The sequence below is a fragment of the Phocoena phocoena genome, chromosome 4, assembly GCF_963924675.1.
Source record: "Phocoena phocoena chromosome 4, mPhoPho1.1, whole genome shotgun sequence".
Lineage (NCBI taxonomy): Eukaryota > Metazoa > Chordata > Mammalia > Artiodactyla > Phocoenidae > Phocoena > Phocoena phocoena.
Window position 1 is genome coordinate 32380165 of NC_089222.1, and position 24993 is coordinate 32405157.

General features: G+C 46.9%; 1 protein-coding gene across 2 annotated transcripts in view; it reads right to left on the reverse strand.

Moving 5' to 3' along the window:
* Nucleotides 1-11715: 11715 nt before the first annotated feature.
* CLRN1 (clarin 1) overlaps nt 11716-24993 on the reverse strand; it is a 37956-nt gene continuing 24678 nt past the window's right edge. The window contains exon 3 of one of the 2 annotated variants that reach the window (XM_065876847.1): nt 11716-11981. In XM_065876847.1, coding sequence (XP_065732919.1) covers nt 11716-11981 — 266 coding nt within the window. Of the gene's footprint in view, nt 11987-24993 lie in introns of both variants that reach the window. The other variant, XM_065876846.1, reaches the window with a different exon arrangement.

Below are 24993 nucleotides of genomic sequence, written 5' to 3' on the forward strand. Positions count from 1 at the left end.
TTTTACTATATTGTAAGGGGAGACTAGCCATTGCGGGGGCAATGAATAGCCTCTGCCATTGATACATTATAGGTATGTTTTACGTGCGGATTCCAGAAGTCTTCCTCTTGATCTGAGTCTATTTCTTGCTTTTCCCTTACCTCCATCTGTATTCTGATCCCTCCTCCCCATTTTCCTGCTCTCTTGTAAATAGCTTAGTTTGAGAGTGCAAGTGACCACGTTCCTTCAGTTCTAGTTGTTCTGATCCAGACACCCCCTTACTTATTATTCATGCATTTCTACCCATGTAGTCATTTGTCTCTCCCACACCCACACTCACATACTTGGTTTTGCAGCACAGGGGACATAGGTTTAAGTCCTGCCTCCTCTACTTAATCTATCTGTGACCTTGGGTAAGTCCACTAAGCTTTATAAGCCTCATCTTCCTCACCTGAAAGAAGGCATCATTGCATCTGAAAGAGTCCCTGCTTAGCCTACATATGTGAGAATTGTGAGGATGAGAATAGTCGTGGGGAAGTGCTTGGGCTTTATAAAGGGTGAAGAGCCACATGGCTGGGAAGTAATGTATGGAGGGAGCCCAGGTACGCCGCACCTTTCCCGAATCTGATCACACTGTCCTTCTCACCGAGGGAGCCCCCAGGAGCCCTGTGTCTGCACGTGACCCCATCCCAGTTCCAGCTGGTTGACTCAGGCACAGAATCTTGTCCCAAACAGGCTTGATTTTTTATTTGGGGAATATGCATTTGGACTGGAGGGACAGATGATGGTGAGAGAATCCTACTAGTGGTTGAGGTCTGTAGGGGCCAATCACAAACCCTGGGATCCTAGAGTCTTTCCACGGTGCTAGAGGTCAGCAAGTCTTTGTATTCTGTGAGATGCCTTATTCCTTCAATAAATTCCATTTCTTTGCTTCAGTTTATTAGGTTAGTTTCTTTTCCATACAAGAACCTCAACTAAACTCTGTTATTGGCAAACTTGGCAGTGTTTAACATTTGGTGCCCTCATCTCTCAAAGCGAAAGGTAAACTGTGGTTTCTTCTGTTTCCATGTTCCTTCCCAATCAAAACTGGCCATTAGAAAAGGATCCAACAACAATTATTGACACTGTAAAAAGCGTGAATTTGTAGATATACACCTCTCCCAGGCTGATCAAATCAGCCTGAATTCTAATCACATAATAAAACATATTTTTTTCTAATAAAAGAATTTTAGGTGTCAGAACAGAAATGAAAAGGTGGCCTCTCTGGCAAAAGGGAAGAGCTTTCGACCCTCTCCACCCCCATTTAACACTGTACTGCACAGGTGGCTGCCTAGTTTGCTTGTGTGTGTGCCCACATGTGTATGTTTCCACGTTTGCGTACCACACTCCGTGCAATCACAAGCAAGCTTAGCTGTACCGGATTTGAAGGCAGAAGACCTGGCTTCTCCTATGTTTACCTGGCTATTTCTTCTTGCCCCCAAGACACCTCCCAAGCATTTAGCTCTCACTGAACTGGGGGTCCGACCTCTGAGGCTCTAGTCCTACATTCTGTCTTCTCACTCCTCACCCACTTCATATTTGGGTAGCTTGTCTTTGGTTTAACAGAAAAAAATGTTCACCAGACACTTATTAAAAATGCCAAGAGAGATTTTATTCAAGTTACTGCAGTAGGGGAGAGAGACTTTGGTATAGAACGGAACTCACCTCTACTCCTCACACTTGGTCAATCATCAGACCCTGACGATTTGGCCTCATAAACATTTCTGCATCCCTTCACTGCCTGAGTCAGACTCTCATCATCTCCTGGGTGACTTTCTATAAAATGTCCTTGTTGGTTGACCAGTCTCTGTTCCCACCCCTCCTCAACAGGCCCCAGCATGTCCTTCTATAACGTAAATCCAACTATGCCATTTCCTTTCGATAATTTGCTGTGAGACGACTGCACACAAGGTCCCCTCCCCAGGATGGGTTCTTGCTTCCTCCAGGCCGCCTCCACAGATATGGCCTCCCCAGGTCCCTAAGCATCTCTCCACGGCCGGCCTGTAGACCTAAATCGTCAATGCATTGCTCTGGCTCTGTGACCTAGCTGAGCCAACATAGTCCTCTTTACCTTTAATGGGGGCCAGGGTGATACCTCAGCTGAAGGCATTGATTACTTTGACTTGGAATCTGAGGTATTTGTAACTCAAAAGGTGCTGAAGATACAGCTTTGAACTTTCTGAGCAGGGAGCAGATTTAGAAAGCTCCCAAGATGCCCTGCACAGAAGCTTCCAATTTCCAAAGTGAGCCATTTAAAAAATATGATATAAACCTTTCACTGCTTAAAGAAAAATGGGAAGTAGTACTAATATAACTGAAGAAGAAAGAAAAGGAAGAAGAAGCCTTAAAAGTAGATGAATAAGGAATACTGAGGGCTTAAAATACCTACTGTCCACCTTCTTTCTTGGCTGTTTGGTCTGCATGGCAGGACCCTGTGCAGAACAGACTCGCAAATGCCTCTGATGTGGGGCTGCCAGGTTAGGGCAGGTCCTGGTACCACCTCCTCACCCCTGCACAGTCAAAGTCAGTGCTCCCAGTGACATGCTGTCCTGCCTGGCCCTGCTGTGCTCTCCAGGAAGTGCTGGATTCCTTCAAATCATTAGCTGCTTTAGTCGAGAGGGACTGTAGAGGTTTTATGAGTGGGTCGTCTTTCATGTATAATGCAGCTTTGGATCCAGCCCTGACTCTACAGATCGTAGGCTAGGGTAGTCTGGATGCATTTATAAGACATCAACAAGAGCTGATAAGCATGACCTGTTGGGTCAGAGAAGGAAATTTTGTAGCTGGGTGCCTGGAGAGGAGAGAATAGGGACTTGTGACAGGAGAGAATGCCATCCCATGTGTGGCATTTGGGTTGCACTCAGCCTGCAGGTCTGGTTTTGGGCTTTCCTGAAAGGTATGTGACATCCCAGGCACAAACGAGGCTAGTGGGGAGTACAGATGACAGAGTGTGCTCTTCTCCGCCCATGCCCTCTCTCTATCACAGACTCCATGCATTCTAGAACCCTAGGGTTGCAGAGTGTCCCTGGGGAACAATTCCTTTGCCTTGGGAAAGCAGTCTTGTCACAGAAGCCTCAGAGGCAGGTAGGCTGTGAGCTGCCTTGGTGTGGGAGCTGGGATAGCAGAGGAAACAGGAGGACTTAGACACTTCTAGAATGAAGTAGGAGGGACTTGGGTGGGAGGGCAGGGCGGGAAGCAATGCCTTGGTTCTCTTTTTGGCAGGGGGCTGACTATTAAGAGCCATCGAAATTTGGAAATTAAATCTCGTGTGATTGTTATTTATGTTCATCTACTGGGGAAGTCTAGGGATATTTAGATTGGTTTCAGATGGGTCAACAAAGGTCAGGAAAAGTTAGATGATGCCCCAACCTTACAGAACTGGCGAGAGCAAGAGTTTGGGCTTAAACCAAGTCTCTTTCCTGTTTCAGCAAGCTGGTTCAATTTGAATTTACTTACTGAGAAGAGAGTCTGTATTTTAGTGGCAGCGTAATTTCAGTGATTTTAGGAAACTGATTTAAGTTCTAAGAGCAGGGGCCAACGCCTTGTACGTCTTTCCTGTAGGGCATGTGGTTGAAGCTTAATCAATACCTTGCGAGTCATTTGATTCATTCACTAGAATCGGTACCAGCATCTTCTCTGGAGTGTTGTAGGCAGTCATTGACAAAAGGTTGGGCAGATGTGGCAGTACAGTAGACCTTATATCTCAACGTCACCACCCCCTCCAAAATGAAGGCGTGAAAGCCCTGGTAGATTTATGGTTAGACAGAAACCAAGGGGAAGGGTACGTGCAAGACGGTAGGGAGGGGATTGAGTTTAGGGACTTCAGTAAAGATTAGAAGCAGTCAGGTCTCTGGGACAGAAAGAAGGGTTGAAAATTGGCCATTATCATTCGACAAAAATTTATCGAGTGCTCAGCACACATCAGGCATTGTTCTAGGGACTCAGCAGTGGATGAAACAGAATTGATTTATGGAGAAAGCATTTTGAGGATTGGGTTATATTTTATTTACATCTTTCCTTAAGCCCTTGCAGTCCCAGGATGATGGAAAGACTTGGATTTGTAAAATGTATATCCCAGCTTGTTCAAAAAAACTTATAGCAACTTCTAAAGTAGTATGCAATTCATGAAGATATCATAAAATAGAAGTGGAAGTAATAGGTAGAAGTAAATTTCAAAAAATTTAAAAATCGTTAGAAGCCGAATCCAGCCAGGAATAAGGCTAGTTACTAGGACACAACATGTATCTTCGAAATCCTAGATGCCACAAGTGAGCCACAGATGCTGCTTTAGGCTTTTCGGTGACTGAACAACTTGGGGGTTTGGGGGGGTGGTGATACCACCATTGAAACAACCAACCAACCATGGTTCTTTGGAAGAAGAACAACAAATCCTAATACCAAGACCGGAAGGAAATTCCTTTGAGAATCCTCCAAAAAACAGGACGCTCTGTGGATGTGCTATGAGCCTATATCACAAGCCAAAGGCCACTCAGGTGAGGCTGGGAGAGCTCTCACCTTGAACCCAATGGCCAGGGCTTCGTGGCTTCACATGGCATCTCCTGCAACAAGGGGGGGGCAAGCGTGCCCATTGTGCGTCAGGCCCTGCCGCTTTCTTCAGCAGACATTAAACACACGGGAAAGCATGGCTATTGATCCTGCATGTGTTTCATGAGATAAAGAACTTTAATGTGATTCACAGAATAGCTGGAAGCAAGGCAGGAGGAAGATAAGAAGGCTTGAAGTGAGCTTCTTGCAGAGAAATGTGGGTTTGTAAACATGATCAGAACAATCTCCGCTCAGGCCCTCTGGCTCACCTGGCTCATTACGTGCATGTGGGTTTGGCCATAGATGTGCTATGGAGTGGGTGAAGAAGGCCAGAGAAAGGATGGGAAAAGGCTGTCACGTTAGAGTAGAATGAATACATCTAGAAATGAAACTGCTTTGCCTTTTCCATAGAAATCATCTAGAGAGCCCCTCCCCCTCCCCCCTTTTAAGGAAGCACTTACTGTTCGGTCAGCTGGGATATCTGTGAATGAGATACACAGAGAAAAAGTGAAGCTGTGTCTCCACGTCTTTCTCCCAATGTATCTCCATGTCTTTCTCCCTCTGATGTTAGAAAACAATAAAATGGGAAAGAAATTGTGAAGGAAGTTTGATCAGTCATTACAAGGCAAGAAATGACACTAAAAGGTAACAAGGAATAAAGATTAATGTATGGGATGCAGAATCACATAACCGACCGTGATGGGTAGTTTTGGGGTACCTGCCAAACTCATATCCTCTTCTAGGAGACCTCCCCTCACACACACACACACACACACACACACACACACACACACACACTCATCCTCTGGGCCCAGCCCCTCCCTGCCTCTGTGACTCATCTCTCTCTTTCTTCAGTTGCGTGGAGTAAGGATGGGCACGTGACCAAGGGCATCTGGTGCAGAGGCTGGGCTGCATCATTCTGATACTCATTCTCTCTCTCTCTCTCTCTCCCCCTCCTTCCCTCCCTCCCCCACTCCCTCTCACTCATTGGTTCTGGATCTTGGGGATAATGTAGATCCTGCAGATAATGTAGAGCTGGACTTTTCCCCCTCATGTTTTGAAAAACAAAGAAAGCTGGTATGCAGAGAGAGAGGAAAGTGAATTAGAGGTACAGGGAGAAACGGGCCAGAGGCATGTGGCCTTAGACACACACACACACACACACACACACACACACACACATAAATACACACAGAGGAGAGTGTAGGAGAGAAGAGAAGGGAGGGGAAGGGCAACCTTGGTCCTACTGGCTTTCCACGAGATCTGCCTCTCCCTGGGGCCGTCCTCGTGTACTAGTGTGATGGAGATGGTTAAGATGTTTTAAGTGGTGTTTTTTTTCTATATTAAATAGTCACTGACCAAGATATTAAGTGAAATAGGAAGTTTTCTTTCTTTTGGGGTAAAGAATAGAGGATTAATTGATATAGCATAAATATACTTTATGTATTTATATATTTATGAATTTTAAAAAGGAAATAGCATATTTGTGCAGGTGGGAGGACAGTTGTGAAGTTTGCTAGAAAGTGGAAAAAAAAAAAACGTGAAGGAAAGAGCTCCCAGTTCTTTTTTTTTTAAATTGAAGTATAGTTGATTTACAATGTCATGTTAGTTTCAGGTATACAGCACAGTGATGCAGTTTTATGTATATATATATGTATTCTTTTTTAAATTCCTTTCCCTTGTAGGTTATTACAAAATACTGAGGATAGTTTCCAGTGCTGTACAGTAGGTCCTTGTTGCCAGTTTCATGTTAATGTGTGTGTGTTGGGTGGAGGGTGAAATATTTCACGGGTTCTATTTGCTTTTCAGCTTTCCTATGTCAGTTTCACTTCTTCACCTGTATTCCAGATACCTCTGCCCAGTCCAGGTAGCTACACATAAACTTTGGGGAGAAGGGGGTGACGATGGTGGACTTAAAAACTGATGTTAAGTTCAGTAGTCACTAATTTAGGTGTGAAACAGAGTCAGATACATTCTTGAAGAAAAAGTTTGCTTTTGTCTCCAAACTAGCTAGAAAATTCCTAGGGCTGGGGATGGGCAGGAGGGGGAGAGGTACACCTAGATTAAACCTAGAATCTCTGCTAGACTAAGTACCATCTTTTTCCAGCACCAGAGAATGTTGGGGAAATGAAGGCAGTGCCTGGGTGTCACCCTCATTGCCGTCCAGGTGAAGTCAGCTGACAACAGGGAGAGGGTTTCCCATCAGTGTCCTTGCAGGAAGGACTCTGCTCAGGGCCCCGAGGCTTCACTCAGGACTCGTCTGACCCAGAACTGTGGAAATATACCTCCTCCAAATGCCCTGACCCCTCAGGAGGGGGAAGTAAGGGCAAGTGGTACTGTGGAAGGGAAAATGGCTGCCTGCCTAGGCACGACCCAGGTGACAGTCCAAACCTGGGCAGTGATGGAAGCTTCCCCCCTCCCTCCTGGCTCTTTCAGATACATTAAAAAAACCTTCCTTGGCATGATTTAATTAATTTCACAGTTCTTACAATATTTTGTGAAAAATGAAACTCTAGGATAATTGTTGATTTGGGGGGGGCGGATTTATGTAGTTAAGGAATCGCGTGTGATTAGGTGGAGCTTTTACTGCACAAATTTTAAAGCTCTGTCTTTAATAATAAATTGAAGCTTTAAAAAGGAAATAAGGATATCGACAGATATTCTTCTCTGCTCTCAACCACAGATCAAGAAAGAATGTTTTTCTGACTCTACATTTCCTCCCCCCATCTTCAATGCCTTACACACAGCTAGATCCACTGTAGATGCAAGATAAAACCTTTCTGAATGAACGAAAAGGGGTTTATTAATCGTCCTTTGGAAAGAATCCTGAAGGGTACCAGAAAAAGCAAAAGTATTTTATTTACTCGTTAGATATTTATGCAGAAAATTCACTCTCTGGTCTTCATTTCGGAGGTGGGGAGTGATGAGTAATGTGGCCAGAGGGCCATGGCTTTGTGGAGGACGAAGGCGTAGGGAGCCACTCAGTGGTGGTGATAGAGGGTGTACCTGGCCTCAGGCTGTATCTCAAGGGACTTAAAGAGCTTCTCACTGTCATGAAGCAGAACTTTCCTGGAGAGCAGGGCTTTGTTGGCGAGGCTAAGTAGTAACAACCACCCAAACTCAGCGGCTCTACAGAAAGTTTATTTACCACTCTTGTCACGCTCCAGGGCAGGTCACGAAGACTGCCTCTGCTTTGTAGCCTCGCCACTTGGATCCCATGACCTCCAAGCCTGCAGTGCCAGGGGAAGGCAGAGCTGGAGCATCGCACGGGAGGGTCTTCAGGACCAGCCCCGAAAATGGCCTGGGTCACTTGAGCCTGTATCCCATCAATCCAGACTCACTCCCATGGCCCTAGCTGCAAAGGAGCTGGGAAACGTGCCTTAACTGTGTTCCTAAGAGGAACGGGGTGGGGAGTGCATAGCAGTGTCTGCCACAGAGGGCCAGTGGGGAGGGGGTGACAGCCAAAGATCAGGGAGAAGGGAGCACCTATGTGGGAGCAGATGAGTGTCTACCCCAGCTTCTCCTGGGGTGTCTGGCGGGAATGTGCATCAAACATGGTCCTTCCCCACGTGAAGGCCATACTCTTCCTTTTCCTTGGCTAAATGAAAGGATGGCAATTTAAGTGCAATTAGTGAGCTGGACCATGTTAGAATGCATACCTGTGAATTAGATGTGATACCCTTTTTTGCACTAGGTAAAGTTCCATGACAAACTGGAACCTGAGGAGGCTGTAACGACAGGGCGAGCGGCTTGTGTGCCCTGAGACTGTGTGTCTCTGTTGGGGCATGGGCTTGAATTGCTTGAGGGTCCAGACACCTCTGTGCTCCCCCTTACAAACCAGACTGGAGGAGAGAGGGAACAGAGGCTAGATCAGGAGCCCCTGAGACTCTCCCCCTCCTGAAGGATTGGATTGCTGGCCCATAGGGAGAAGAGAACTTGTGCCGAGGGAGGGACACACCCAGCTTGCGACTCATCCTGTTCTTTGCGAGTGAGTCGAAGTCCCTCCAACCAAGACTCTAGTAAAGAGATATTACCCTTTAAGACATGTGCCTTTTAAAAAATGATTGAAGTGTTGTTGATTTACAATACTGTGTGCCTTTTAATTGTTGGGTGGCTTTCAGAGCACCATAGCTATTCCCCAGGGTCTCTACCGCCATTGTGTGAGACTGTCCTGTAGGACCCACAGGGGACACTTTCTGGAGGTTTCTGACAGGGTCATCCAGTTGGCCTTGGGCTCCTTCGGACTTTCCAAACAGGCCAGTGAGTCCCAGCTCTGGGCATGACACGGCAGGTGTGTCTGGTTATCTAAGGGGGTACGGGGGAATCGCAAAGTCTGTAAATCAAAGTGTAAGTTTATTGAGTTTGCATTTTTATCAGCAAGAGGGGGTTTTCCTGAGTGGGAATCTTATCCTGGAAGCCAGGGCCCCAGGCCTGCCCAGCCTTTCTCTCTGTCCTTTAGCTTCAAGGAACAGGTACCTCTTCTCTAAATTGACCGGCACTGCTCTGTCCCTTGTCACTTGGAGGAGGGGGCTAACCTGTTGAAGCAGACATCTGCCCTGAGCCATGAACGACTGCCATGAGCCATGATGAAGGGGGTTGAGAATGGGCGGACCACCAGATCACACCCCGAGCACCCAAATAGCACAGGCTCCTAACATCTAAATAGAAGGGGTCAGGGGCAGCAAGGCAGTTAGAAAAACAGGGCTGATGGCTTGGGACTGGTCTTGAAGCAGCATTTCTCTAAACCATCACCCTTTTTACTTATACTGGGTCTTGTTGGAAGGGGAAAGGTTGAGGAAAATTGAGAGAGGTTAAGCTCTCTGCTCCCCAGCCTCTCCCTGGCCAGTTGTTTGGGTTTCCATTAGGTACATGACTGGGACAGTACCCACTGTAATGGCAGGCTAGTGTATTCCTCCTAGCTGGTGCATCCTGGCGCTGCCGCCGGTGTGGACCCCTCCTCCCTCCACCAGAGCTGAGACGGGCAGACCTCCCCGTCTCACCTCTCTCCCTGCAAATGGGCCTCCAGAGAGGAGAGGCGTTGCCCCAGGGTTGTGTGCTGTGTGAGTCACCAGCCAAAGTGATCAACCTTGAATGCTTGCCAAGTGACATGAGGGCAGCTGCGCTGAAGGAGTAGTCGGGACCTCCAGAGCACAAGACGTGTAAACTGTAAAGTGAGCACAGAGGGAAGGTGCCCTCCTGTTCCGTGTCCACTCCCAGCTCTGCCCCAAAGGACCCAGCTTTCACAGCTTCTTGCCATTCTCTCCCACAGCACAATAAGCACTGATGTTCTGGGGGCTGAGGGTGTGTACGGACACCGGGAAAGGAGCCCCCAACCGTGGTGTTGTGTTTGCCGCCCTGCAGCCACCAGGCGGCCCCAAGTCCCAGAGGGAAGGTGAGACAGTGGCTGCCACCTGGGGTGGGAGGTCGGACACAGTGCGATGATTGTTTTCCCGGGGCCTCCGATCCCCACAGAGAACGTCCTGGCCATATCCCTCTTGGGAGGGTTACTCTCAGGCCATGTGTCACAAATGTTTCATCTGAGAGAAGAGAAGGGGACAGCTTAAGTGCTGTCCTCTGAGGGCCCAGGTTGCATCTTCTTGTATTTTTGTGTTCCACCCAGTTTGCGGGGGTCAGCAGTCCTCCTCTACTTCCCATCAGGAAGATTGTTAGTTTGCCTATTAGGTTGTCACTGAGGTTTCAGTTGCCGCTCTGAGTTATCTCTGTTTACAGAACAGAGAACAACCAGGGAGTTGTTTTCTAAAGAAGAAAGCTTCGTGTTAGAAGTTTTTCAAAACTCTGAGAAGAGAGAGAGGGATCCAGTGGGACTCTGGGGACTTCCAGGGCCTCAGGCCAGTTACCCTTGGCGGTGAAGTTCCTTGTGCTTTCCTGCTCACTCCTAGAGGAGCTGCTCTGAAGAAGCAGACGGGACCACGAGATGCGTCTGTATTTAACTGTTTCGTGAAGACTTCCAGAACTAGGCTCCACTAGCCCGTTACTGAAATAAGCATCCCCTTCATCACTAGACTGACTTGTAGTCTTCTAGAAATTCTCCAGATATATTTCCTGAATGAAGGTAGAGAGACTAACGTCTGGAAACGAAGGGAGTGTTCTGATGTCAGCCTGTGGGTTGCAGGTCACCATCAGAGCAAGTTAATTCTCAGGTAAACAGACAGTTGTTTTTTCTTGTAGCTCGTTCCCAAAGAGAAAAAAGTATTTTTTAAAACCAGCACTTTCAAAACCTCTTGTGTGGCGGCTGAGTACCGAGCAGCTGTGGTGAGGGGCCTGGCGGTGTGTTCTCTGTCATTCTCTGCCTCTTCCTGAGCGCTTTCTCGAGGGCAGCAGGTGGAGGATAGAGGAACGGTCAGTTCTAGGCTCACTTGCGGCCTTTGGTTAGAGGCAGATCAATTTCATGGGTAATTCAGGAAAAAAAAATTGACTTGAGTCATGCTTTTGTGACAGACCAAAACCCAAGATGACAGTGATATCGCTGTAATCCCAGAATGTAATATAATTTCATAATTGGGAATTAGTGCTTGAAAACACTAAAAACTTAGAAGCAACAGCCCCAATGAGTCATTTTGCATCAAGTTTATTAGGAAGAATCATTTCTCACGATTCCTCAGTGGTCCCAGCAATTACGTCTGTTGAAAGTACTGTGTTTCTTCTATTTTCCTCTTAGAAGTTTATACATTTTGACCAATAGGCATGGATAGTAAGAGTGTGCTTTAAATGACTTTAAAAAAGTGCATTGATACACTTTATCAAGGCTCATTTAATGCACTATCGTTTTAGGAAAATGATTCCAGCTCTGTTTTCTGGTACCTGTGGCAACAAATGTGTAGATATATCAGAAATAGTATTTGTTTGTATTAAAATATATTCCCCATGCCTTCCAATTCCTACCTGAGGGAGCAGGCATTTTGCACTCTGGTGTGGATACGGAGTACCAATTTGTCCATTCTAGTCAACTGTCTTGACTACCCAGGCGAAGCAATTTCCCACCAGGTTAGACAACCTTCCAAAGCCTTCTTTCTGCTCCCCTTACTTCCTGGCCTGTATCCTTAGTACGTAGTTTGTAAACATTATCACAGAGGGTTTGGTACTTTAATTTGTGCATCTAAAAGGTTGGACAAAATTAACCATGTTTGCCCTTCAGTACATTAGATCTGCAGCTACGTTAGTTGTCTCTGTGTCTTTAGATTTTGCAAAAGGGAACTGAAATCCAGCAAATCGTATTAGAAGCCCATTCAAAAAGTGAACAAAAAAGCAAATGAAAACCACCCAGAACGACGTGGTGTATTTTTCACTTTGCGTTTTGTAGGCATAAGTCCCTTCTTTATAATTTGCAATTTTTTCTGAGAGGCGGTGGATTTTCACTTCAGAGGCAAACAGTATCATGACAAGACAGCCGCAGGAGCCTGCAAGAGAAAGAACAAACAGCATGTCGGGACAAATATTTCCTGATTGTAAGGGACAGGGAAGAGGGTTTGTGTGCAAACTAAGGAAAGCCTTTTCCCGTCATCCTCATTTGCATTCTCCTGCAAAACTATATTTCAAATTTGTAATCGCGAGCCTGGTTCTCCAACCGATGGCTGGTAGTGCCTGGGTTACGGTTCTGCGTGAGAAGACTTTCGGGGGTGGTGTGGGTAGAATCAAGCCGATCTTACAAAGACTGGGAGACGTTCCACTTTGCGTGAGGAGAAGGCTGAATTGCTGGGCACCTCAAAAGCACAGTGGTGGAGTCAGGCTATAAAGCAGCAGCCACCGCTATGGTGTGGCTTCAAAAGAACAATTTCTCTGTACTTCACAGGTCATGCAGAAAAAATGGCAGTCATCCAGCCCCCTTGTGAAAGGGCTGAGGGTTTCCTTCGGAAGGCTTTCATGGCTTCTCCCCCTCCTTGGGCTCCCACCTGGCCACAGCTGCCCAGATGTGTCCCTGAGCAAAGGCAGCCATGGATAAGGTGTCAAGGCGGAGAGTATCTGTTCTCCTCGTTTGTAATAGAACTCAGGATTTTTACCTGGGCACGTGGCTGACTTGAATGAGGGCTACATTGGTTGAGGGGGGCTGGGATGTAGGGGCCGGAAAGTTTCCTTGAAGTGTGCAGTGTTAGGGGCCTGCACTCTCTTTCCCCTGTCCTCCTTCCTGTAGCTGAAATATGGATGCAATGGCTGGAGCACCGGCAGACGTTTTGGACAAGGTGGCCTTAGAAATGGAAGCCATATATTATGGAAGAACAGGAAGGGAGGAATTTTGGATATCAGACACTGGGAGCCACCAGTGTCTTCAGTGGACTTTAACCTCTAGATTTTTGTGTGAGAGAATAATAAACATGTATTTTTTTAACCCATTATTATTTAATTAATTAATTTATTTTCTGCTGTGTTGGGTCTTCGTTGCTGCGCGTGGGCTTTCTCTAGTTGGGCGAGCGGGGGCTACTCTTCGTTGTGGTGCGCGGGCTTCTCATTGCGGTGGCTTCTCTTGTTGCGGAGCACAGGGTCCAGGTGTGCGGGCTTCAGTAGTTGTGGCACGTGGGCTCAGTAGTTGTGGCTTGTGGGCTCTAGACCTCAGGCTCAGTAGATGTGGCGCACGGGCTGAGTTGCTCCGCAGCATGTGGGATCTTCCCAGGCCAGGGCTCGAACCCGTGTCCCTTATATTGGCAGGCAGATTCTTAACCACTGCACCACCAGGGAAGCCCTATTATTATTATTATTATTATTATTTTCCCCTTATTTATCACTCATTGGTAACCTAATCTAATCTTAAGTGGTGTGGCTGTGGCCTGGATGAGATCTCTGCAGGACAGGAGCACGTCATATTGAGTGGTGCCTGGAAACTCTAATAGTCCCTCTCCCGTGAGGATGGAGAATGAGAGCCCCTCAGATGGGTGGATGGCACAGGGGCAGAAGAGTCAGGGGCATCGAGGAGAGCTGGGGCTCCCAGGGCTCCCACAGCTACATCTGCATCCTAGGGCATCACAGTGGGGTGCTAGTTAACAGGAAACTTGCTGAGACGGTTTTCAGACTTTGGTCAAACCAATTTGGGTTCAAACCCTGATTCTGCAAGTAGCTATGTGAAAGTAGTCAATTTTAACCTCCAAGCCTGCATTTCTTTGTCTATAAAATGTGGACAATAAAGATGACTCAAGATTAACACTTGGTATTAGATCACTAACTGGTAGCTGTCCCTCTGGTTTTTATGTATTTTTTCATCTTGCAAGTCTTCGTTCCACCACACGCCAAAAAACCCCTGAGTCCATCATATAGGCCACGCCAGAGAACGTACTGATACTATAGCGCCTCGTTCCTCCACATGCTCTCCCATTAGGTTTATGACTCCTTGAGGAGGGGTAAGTGCTTTTGCCTTCAATTACAGTCAATTCAAATGCCCTGGGAGCAGCAACATAGTGGCTTAAGTTCCCATTCATTAATTCACTCATTCATGTATTCCATGAGACTTATTATGGGCCAAGCATGGGAATAGTGGTGGAGATTTCAACATTAAAGAAAATGCAGATGGTTTCTGCTGTAACAGAGAGTATAATCGGGCAGGGAACTCAGATAAAACAGTTGTAAACCAATTGCAGTGGGTGTCATAGTAAGGGAGGTGCAGGTAGCTCTTACTGAGTAGGTGGGCAGCATCCTAGAAGGTCCTTTGGAAGTAGTTGTAGGAAAAGTTAGCAAAGTGAGGTTGGGCCGTGTGGGGAGAACGCTCCAGACATGAGGTGCTACCATGCAAATGATGTTCCCATTCCTTTTCCGAAGGCTGGGTGTGGGTTGGTAAGATGGGGGTGGGGTTGGTTTGGGGGTGAGGAGGAAAGGTGAAATTCTATTTCTTCTGTGAGAATTTCACCTGGGACCGGCTCCCGCCACCATCATACATCCCCAAGTAATTAAGTGATATAATTTTCTTGAAACTTCACTTCCCACCAGCCTTGGAGAATATTCCTTTGTAAAAATTGTCAGCCTATTTTTGTATTCTGAGCTTAAAACCAGAGCTCTCCCCTGGCAATACTGTATTATTCCTTTATTGTTGGATCCAACAAAAAGGCTGAGATGCTGTTTTCTCTTTATCTTTTATTTGAAAATTGTGGAGAAAATGCCATTGCTTTTACCATAAGAACCTCTTTGTGTGAGGAGATGGTGAATTTCAGACAGAAGCGAAACACTGTATTTCCCTGGTGCTTGAAAGGAAAATTCAAGCTCGGTTTTCTTTTTCAAGTTGTTAAATATTTTAAAGGTACTGCTTTGTTAAGGAGAAGGCATCACACTGAGACTGCATTTCAAATTCTTAAAGTAAAAGTTGCTTGGGTATCTAAGACCCATAGCCCTTTACTGGAGCTAATACTTCAAGCATGCAAGCTCCCCAAACACGATATAGTTGTTAAGAGGATGGTCTGAGATTCTGCTCTTGGAGTCTGGGGTGTTCCGTGAGGTCAACTTGGTCATTTCAGAGTCAGAGCATGGAAACCCAGCCTGAGTCTCTGCCAACCCCTCAGCGACGCTAGGACACGCGGAGGGAAACAACTCAGTGTGAATTTAGGATATTTTTGCCTCTCTCTGTCCCTGGCTCTAAAGGAAATGTGGGACCACCAATACCTATTTATGGATTATGGACCAAAAGATACCCAAGAAGGGGCTTCCCTGGTGGCGCAGTGGTTGAGAGTCCGCCTGCCGATGCAGGGGACGCGGGTTCGTGCCCCGGTCCGGGAAGATCCCACATGCCGCGGAGCGGCTGGGCCCGTGAGCCATGGCCGCTGAGCCTGCGCGTCCGGAGCCTGTGCTCCGCAACGGGAGAGGCCACAACAGTGAGAGGCCCGCGTACCGCTAAAAAAAAAAAAAAAAAATACCCAGGAAGAGTTTCTGTTTGTGGCCTGGCCGCTGGGGACATGAAGAGAGGTGTGTAAGGGATGTGAGTGGTGGTAGGAACAGGGCTCAGCACGTTTTCCAGTCTGGCCCTTCGCTTCCAGCAAGGGGGCTCCTGCTATGGGTCCCACATTTAGAGGGTCCTGCTCTCTCTCCTGTTGACACCCCTCCCCATTGGAGGAATGCTTGATGTCAGTGGGATGGGGCCATCTGGAGTCCCTGGCCACATGCCAGATGGTACCCCTGGGACCCAGGAATTTCCTCCACAAACAGCCCTGAGCACGCTTCCTGGGCTGGCACGAGCATCTTCCCTGGGTCCATTTATACAGGGGTGGATTTTGTGGCTTCTGCTGTACAGGCCTGAGGGTTGCCAAGGAACAGCTGTTTGGGGGGCATGGTCAGAGCCCGGATATACGGTGGAGTGTTCACACACTTATGCTCGAGGCCCTTTACGGCGTGGATGGAACCAGCCACGGGAAGAGAGACGAATAGACAGGGCTCGGCCCTCCTCTCATCACCACATCAGGTGCAGAATTCCCAGGGCTCGAGAAGTCTAAATCTGAATCTGGCCTCCAGGTCCAGGTCCTAGAGAGACGTGTGTCAAGGGTGAAGGATAAACGTGTTTCACTGAATAGTCTATTAGCTTATACCTTTTAAATGATGAGACACGTGGTATGTGGGCTTTCATTCGTGCTCTTGCCCAAGGGTTAGGATCAAGCCTGCATGCTTCCTCCCAGTTACCCATGTCCCCCAAGAGCCCAAACTCAGCTGGGGCCATTTGGACAGATTTCCCCCTTGTCTGTCTATCTGACCAGCACTGCTGCAGCTCATAAGAAAGGTTAAAGTTTACACCAGATTTAGGGAAACCTGACAAGCCTTGCTCAAGCTAGAATTTGGAATATAACCAGGCATACGAGGTTTTGCAGCCGGGTGTCTTACTCAAAGACGAGCCATTTTCCTTTCACGTGTTTGATTTCCCCACCATCTGGCTGGTACCGTAGTGTTTTGTTTTGTTTTTTTCCCTTCTCCTTTTAATGACTTTGATTACTGAGTTAATTTCCGACCGAATAGGAGAGCTGAGTTATAGGGCTGTCACACCATGAATTATCAGTCAATTAACAAACATGTGTTATGTACTAGACACTACACACTCAGGGCTCTCCTCTGGCAGCCGAGACTACAGAATCGGTCACCTCTCCCCTCCAGTCCCTTACAATATAGGGAATGAAGCTCACAGCCAACAAGAAAGCTGCTTCTTTATCCCTCGGTGACCCCCGAGAGTGACTGTACTTTATGGGTGGGAAGATCCTGCCAGGGTCCATGGGAGTCTAGGGTACCATGGGTTTCAGTAGACATGTGTTCTCAAAGGTGAAAAACACCTTTGAAACTTTCTCCTATTATCACTAAGATTACATCTGGGAAATAGTAAATTAGAATTTCTATTCCATTTAAAGTAATGGTCAAGATTTCCAGAAAGCTAACATGTCATCTTTAAACTCTCTTAGAGATGATGAGTGGAAGCAAGATTTGCCCCTCCTAAATATTACCACTTCAACAGATTGATTATTTTGAATTAAAGTTACTTAAGAAACAACTAGTGCAAGAAGGATACTCTGACCTTCCTCTGTCTCCCTGAAATCAGGAAATAAATTTCCCATATGAAGCGTACCCTCCCTGCACCTGGAGGGTAGAAGGCATCCTTAACACCAGAGATAGGGAATTCAGGGCCGAGATGGCTGTATAAACAAACCTTGCTACTTCGTCACTAATTTACTACCCCAAGCCCAAACTACTTTGGTCAGTTTTTTACAAATTTATTGTTTCTTTGTCTGAAAGGTATAAACGCGGGCTGCTTGGGTCAGTTCTTTGAGTCTCATATTTTATGAGCTCCTGTACGTATGAAACGAAATTTGTTCTTATCCTGTTAACCTGTCTTATGTCAATTTAATTATGAGGCAGCCAAAGAACCTGGAAGGGAAGAGTGAAAACTTTTACTCCCCTACAATGACAACTGTTAGAGGCATTCCATTTCCTCTACAGAATGATAAGTTGAAGATTTTCCTTCTTTAAGGAGTCTTGAGAGATGATACATGGGGTTGAAAAAGCCACTTCAGGTGTAAGTGCTAATTTTCTGTGAAATTATGTAATCTCACTAGAAAGTCAGTTATTATTGGTGAGATCTCCAGCAATGATTTCTTCCCCAAATGGAAGCTGCTCCAGTTCCAAACTGCTTTAGAGACCAATGGCTACCATCTAGACTAGTAAAGCAAGCTAATATCTAAGAGTAGATTTTGAGGTCATAATGGAGAGGAATTTGGTCATGTATTTCCAAGGAGCAGGTGAGGAGGAAGTTATAACACCAGCTGGGTTCAGCTTTTCCCCTTCCTCTGTGATATAATGTCTTCTGTAATGGAGAGTTGAAGAGCCCATATCTAACTTAAGTTTTACAGATGTCATGTTAGTGAGAAGAGTGATTCATGCAAAGATCTTTTTCTCATTTGAACTGATTTTCAGAAAAGGAGACTGTCATGTGTTACTAGAAAATATGTAGAGCTGCTTCTGTTTTATTCATTTACCAACAAACACTTATTGGGTGCTGACTGAACTATTCTGGGCACTGGGGATACAGCACTGAATGAAGCAGACAAAAATCCCTATCTTCATGGAGCTCTCAGTGGTAGAGAGCGTGGAGAGAGAGGCTATAACAACATAAGTAATTCCATTCTGTAGTTTATCAGAGTGTGATGTGTACTAAGGAGAATAAAATAAAGCAGGGAAGAGGGATGGCCTGAGGAAGATGACACTTTAGTGCCTCTTGAAGAAGTCGGGGGTGAGAAGGTAGGTATTGGAGGGGAAGAGCATTTCAAGCTGAGGGAACAGAGAGTGCAAAGGGAACCAGGGGATTTGAGCAGAGAGAAGAAGAGAACGAGGCAGAGGGGAGTAAGAGGTGAGGTATGTGTGCGGGTTTCTAGGGTGGGCACAGCGAGTGCTGCTTTGGTGGTCGTAGCAAGGACTTGGGTTGTGACTCTAAATGAAACAGAGGGGAGACACTTGTGCACGTTCTGAACAGGACAGGAGTCTCTTTGCAGTTGTGACAGGACAAGATTGAGCATCTCCTTGCACCAGATCACGCACGGCCGGGCCCCGTGCAAAGTGAGTTAAACAGTCCTTCCGTCGTGTCCTTGCCGTGAATGACCTGAACGCAATCCCGTCACTACGGTTCTGCCCCTTCAGATGCTGCCCTGTATCTCAAAACAAAATTCCTTGTCCGTTGACCATCACGGGCTGGCTAATATTACTTCTCTTCCTTCTGTGGCCTCCTTCCAAAGTTTATGCTGAGAAACTAGTCTTTTTGTTGCTGACTTTTCCTACCACCAATCCTATCCTTCCTCAGGCTCTGTGGCTTTAACGCCCAGGTGTCCCTGGATCTTTCTCGGACTCTGAACAACAGCTCCTCCATAAGGACTGAAGTGGAACTAAGTTGCAGATGGTTTTTCTCTAACAGTTGCAGAATAATATGCCCTAGACTTATTACAGAGGCCAGGGTATGATTAATACTGAAACTGGTACATGACGCGAAGCCTCCTTCTAGTCCTGTGCTGCTCTTTATTTTCCTGTCTTCTTGTTTTACGTATGGCTGAGCTTATTTATGTTCCATGCCACGGCTGTAATTTTCGTAATTAATTATGTCCATCTTAGGAGTATCCCCTTTTTAAAGAAAGGCAGTTGTTTTCTTTGTTTGCCTTGCTTGGTGTAACTCAAACACGATGCTACATGTAAGACAAGGCATAATAAATACGCTTTGCAATAAGTCCACATTTCGGTGGTTTTCATCACCTCTAAAAGGCCTGAACCAATACATCTCATAGCATCCTCAGGGAATATTCCCTGAACTGCCCAGGATGTCCCACTAAGGATCCATGGCAAGTCTTCTGCATAACCTGCTCTCTTAGATGCATATGTGGGTTAGACTCTCTATCATCAATTGGGAACCTTCTCAAATGGAATGTGTAAAAGGCATGTATCAGTGCTCCAGTGTGACCTCTCAATCTTGCGGCCTCTGCCGTTGTGGAGCACAGGCTGCGGACGCGCAGGCTCAGCGGCCATGGCTCACGGGCCCAGCCGCGGAAACCCGCATCCCCTGCATCGGCAGGTGGACTCTCAACCACTGCGCCACCAGGGAAGCCCTGTTTATCTGTCTCATATCTAGTTGTCAGTATCTGCTGATCCCAGACTCCTAATTTATCCCTTCCCCACCCCCTTCCCCCTTTGGTAACCACCAATTTTTTTTCTATTGTTGGCCTGCACTCTTGAAACATCCCCCTCTTGTAGCCTCTGGGACACCACGTCTCCTGATTTCCCTTCTTCCTCTCCAGACACGCCTAGTCAGTGTCCTTTGCTGCCTCCTTCTCCTCTTTCTTCTCAACCCCAAAATTAACTGATGATCTTATTCAGGGATTGGTCCTAGGCCAATTTTTCTCTATCTACATTCTCTTCCTAGATGATCTCACCCATGTTCATTGCTTTGAGTGATATCCATATCCTGACAACTCTTAAATTTATGTTTTTTGTCTAGACCTCTTCTCTGAGCTCCAGACTCATATATCTGACTGTCTACTTGAAATGTCCTCTTGAACATCTCATAGGATCTCAAACTTGACATGCCCTAAATGGAACACTTGATTTCTAATGCTAAGCTCCTCTCCCCACTTCTTTTTTGCCCTAAACTCTAAGCTTGTTCCTCCCCTGTCTTATTCAGCTGGGTTAATGCCACCACTGTCTACTAATTGCTTAAGCTACCTACAAAACATTTTGGATCTACTTTCAAAATGCTTTTAGAATACATTCATCTCTCTCCATCTCCAATGCAATAGCCTAGTCTTTCACCAGACATTTCTTAAAAGGGAAATCAATTGGACTTCCCTGGTGGTGCAGTGGTTAAGAATCCGCCTGCCAATGCAGGGGACACGGGTTCAAGCCCTGGTCTGGGAAGATCCCACATGCCAGGGAGCAACGAAGCCCATGTGCCATAACTACTGAGCTTGCGCTCTAGAGCCTGAGAGCCACAACTACTGAGCCCATGTGCCACAACTACTGAAACCCACGTGCCTAGAGCCCGTGCTCCACAACAAGAGAAGCCACAGCAATGAGAAGCCCGTGCACCACAACGAAGAGCAGACCCCGTTCGCCGCAACTAGAGAAAGCCCACGCGCAGTAACAAAGACCCAATGCAGCCCAAAATAAATAAATTTATAAAAAATTAAAAGGTAAATCAGCTATCAGACAGCTTCTTAAGGACTTTCAGAAGTGTCTCATTGCAATTAGAATCCATTCTGAAAGACCTGCCGTGGCTTTTGAGGTCTGACGTTAACTGACGTCAACTGATCTAATTTTTTTTTTTTTTTTTGGCCATTTTCCCCTCACTGCCTGTTCTCTAGCCACAAGGGCCTTCTTTCAGTGTCTACAACAAGCTGGCCTCTTTCCCTAGCATCCTCATGTGTGTTTTTTCCTCTCCTTGGGAAGTTCTCTGAGGATCCTTAGCTCTTTTGTATCTTTAGAACTCAGCTACCTGGAGTAGCCTTTGCCGACCACCATATCAAGACCCGATCTTCCCTTCCCTTCATTCTCTATCATAACAGCCTGTTCATCACCATTATTGTGATCTTTAATTCCCTATGTAAACTTCTGTTGACTCTCCCACTAGATTTTAGCCTCCACGAAGGCAGGACTGTGTGCCTGATGGGTTGTGGTAACACCAGTACCTCTCATAATGGCTGCTATGTGGTGGCACTCAGTCAGCGTTTGTTGAATAAATGAAATGAGTGCACCTGTATCAGTGGTTCTTGACACTGGTCACACATTAGAATTATTACCTACGAAACCTTAAAAAAAAAGAAAAAAGACCAGTGCCCAGTCTCCACCCCCAGAGACTCCAATTTGTGATGTGGGACCAGCATCAGTATTTTTGGAACTTACTTCTGGTGATTCTAATGCATGGTCCGGGAAGAGAATCACTGTCCAAAATGAACCATGGGAGATCATTAAGATATTACTAAAATCCTAACTCAGGGAAAGACTTCTCAGGCCTGGGTTATGATTGACAAGATGAGAAAGAGCAAATTGACTTGGGTGGGTTTCATGGAACAATGATAGTGGGAAGAAAAGTTACATGAAGAAGGCTGAGGAATGTGAACCAGACTGAAGGCCGTGAGAAGTGGAAGAGGCACTTTTCTGGTCCAGGAGGGCAACAGGATATTGGGCTGCAATGGTGACAAACCGTTGCTGACCTCATCCAGAAGTTGGCGCCCTTTTTCCTTTTCTCCCCCTGAGGTCTGGCTTGCAGTGCATCAGGGAACTCAAGGAGATGCCCACAGCATTGTTATTCTAGGCAGCATGCAAGGTCCCAGACAGACAAGCCGGAAGAGCTCCTTTCCCCTCTCTTCCCCCCCAAGGAGGATGCCAAGCCTGGGGGTCTCATCCAGCAGGGAGGTAGACAGCTGAAGAAAGAGCCCTGGTGTGACGTCAGCACAAGGAAAGGTGGCATCTTGGGGAACCCAGGGCTGAGTAGGAGGAGAAGAAGAAAAGGGAGGAAGGAGTTTTTCTCTGCTGGCTATGAGGGAGGCCGCCGGGGTAGAGAAACAGGGAAGGAAACTCAGCAGAAGAGAGCTGCCCCAGGGGAAGGAGGTCTCTAGTGAAGTGTGACTCCCACGGGCATTAAGGGACCCCCCCCCCCCATACAGGCTCTGGCCTCTGATTCATTGCCTCACATTCCGAGTGTTTGTGATAAGGGCCGTGAAATCCCCACCTTTCCACGAGTGGAGTCTAAAGCTGGGGTCTCTGTGAATATTACAACCTTCGATAAACTTTCCCAAGCCTCCAGGGGCTTATGGGTACTACACGTAGATCAAAGGGAATGAAGTAGTTAGTCTGTGATTCAAGAGTGACCTGTTACCTCTAGAGGTCACAAACTGTCAGTCCATCTGACCTTCAAACACGTTTCGTTGTCAGGCACAGATTTTAAAAAATTGTTGAAAATTCTAGTTTTTAAAAATAATAATTTTTTTTAAATTGTTGAAAATTCTGGTTTTTAAAAATAAGAATTCTTATTTTAAAAATAAGAATGTTAGGGCTTCCCTGGTGGCGCAGTGGTTGAGAGTCCGCCTGCCGATGCAGGGCACACGGGTTCGTGCCCCGGTCCGGGAAGATCCCACATGCCGCGGAGCGGCTGGGCGCGTGAGCCATGGCCGCTGAGCCTGCGCGTCCGGAGCCTGTGCTCCACACGGGAGAGGCCACAACAGTGAGAGGCCCGCGTACCACAAAAAAAAAAAAAAAAAAAAAAAACAGATAATCTGGAAACACTAGGCCTTTATCCTCTGTAAGACGCAGATCTGGAGCGGGCTCCTTCTTTCCTTTCTCCCTCTCTCTTCCTTCCCTCGTCCACAAACCTTTATTGAGCACCTGCTTTTGCAACAAGTTCAAGGATAAATACAGTACAGTGTGAGCCCAGGGCCTGTGTTCCCGCATATATTTCTGTGCTCAGGTTTTCTCTGCACTAGACTTGGCCAAAAGCCGAGATAAGATCTGGGACTTGGATTAAAGTCTGCATTCTCTGAGTCATCCTGCTTTTCAAATACTGTTAGTTTGGTCGTCCCTTAGAACGGTCAGATAATTTGTCTTCCAAATGGGCTGTTCTCAGTTTCATTCAGAAGCCAGAGTGTGAGATGGCTGTGCCACTTAATAAGCTGTTGTGTCTTGGCATCAAACCAGCTCTCTTCTTTCCTGTGCTTTGTGATGCTGGGTGCAGACTCCCCCCACTCTGGTTCTGCCTTGTCACCTGCCCCAGTCCTACCAACAGGGAGGATACCAGGGCAGGGGAGGAAGGTCTGGCTGGCCTTGCCACGGGGTAGCACTTCTCTGGGCCTCAGCTGAGGAGTTCCCAAGCCCTTTCCACATTGCCAGAGCCGCCTGCTGGTGTCACATGACAGTGCCACCTCCTCAGAGGTCTGAGACCCAGTGCCCCGAGGCCTCTCCTTAAGCCTCTAGGTTCTGGTAACACTAAACACTTCCCTGGGTTCCCCAGCCCTAGGGCTGGCCACTGCTTTGCGACATTGCCATCTCTGAGTTACCTCAGCGTCTCCTTGTTTTTCAGTCCTCCAACGTCTATTTAATCAACTCCCTGTAGCCCTGGTTCTCAAACCTGAACTTGCATCAGAATTACCTGCAGGGCTTGGTAAAGTACAGATGGCTGGGCCCTACTCGAGAGTTTCTGATTCAGGCGGTCTGGGGTGAAGCTGGAGAATTTGCTTTTCTATCAAGATCCCAGGTGATGCAGATGCTCTGGTCTGGGGACTCCACTTGAAGAGCCACGGCTGAACATTATATTCTCTCTGTTAAAATAGTGTGTATCCTGGGGCTTCCCTGGTGGCGCAGTGGTTAAGAATCCGCCTGCCAATGCAGGGGACACGGGTTCGAGCCCTGGTCCGGAAAGATCCCACATGCCGCGGGGCAACTGGGCCCGTGAGCCACAACTACTGAGCCTGCGCGTCTGGAGCCTGCGCTCCACAATGAGAGGCCGCGACAGTGAGAGGCCCGCGCACCGCGATGAAGAGTGGGCCCTGCTCGCCGCAACTAGCGAAAGCCCTCGCATAGAAACGAAGACCCAACACAGCCAAAAATAAATAAATAAATAAAATTTAAAAAAAAAAAAAAAATAGTGTGTATCCTATTGTCTAGTTGGTCCCTGGTTGCTTCAAGGGCCTTCACTAAAACGGCACACCACCCAGATCCTCCAGTTTGGTTTGCTGTCGTGGGTGGGGTGAAGTAATCCCAATACCCACTTCTAACCTGAGCTTCCCTTGAGATTGAACCACTACCTCTGTCTGTCTGTGTGCACCCTGTACTCGCGTTCTAGCTCCTCTGCCCTGATTGCAAAGCTCTTGGCCTTCCTTTACATTATTCTGTTCCATCTCTTTGGATCTTGTCCCACCGCCTCTGCAGGTCTACTCTGCTAATTCCGTCCCATTCGCATTCTGTGCTGTTTAAGTGACCGGCTTAACATCTCCTTCTGGGCTTGCTTTCGCAAGTCAGTGAATACGTACTGAATCGTTTACTGTGTGCAGAGGCCCATGCTGGATGCTTTCCCTAGCGATCCAAAGATGAGAAGGACTTAGACACTGTCGTCATAGGGTAATCATTTCTGCACAATTGAAACTGTATTATTTGCTTGTGAAAAATATGGAGAAAATATTAGCAGAACCTCCGCTAGAGAGAGAACTATTTTGGTTGGGTAAATAATTTGAATAGCAAGATGTAGATGGCGGAAGACCCCAAGAGGTTGAGACAGGCTGAGACCTGGGCCCCTTTGTCTCCTCGAACGAAAGAATACAAAGAAACTACAAGGGACTAAAAATCACTGCACGCATGTGCACGTGGGGCAAATTATGAACAGTAAGATACAAAAAGGTCAAAGCGCAGCTGCCACTTCTGAGTTGCGGGGAGCAAAAGCGGGGTACTGCGCGGGATCCCTGCACACAGCACCACCAAGGGGGTGAGCAGACCACCCGTCAC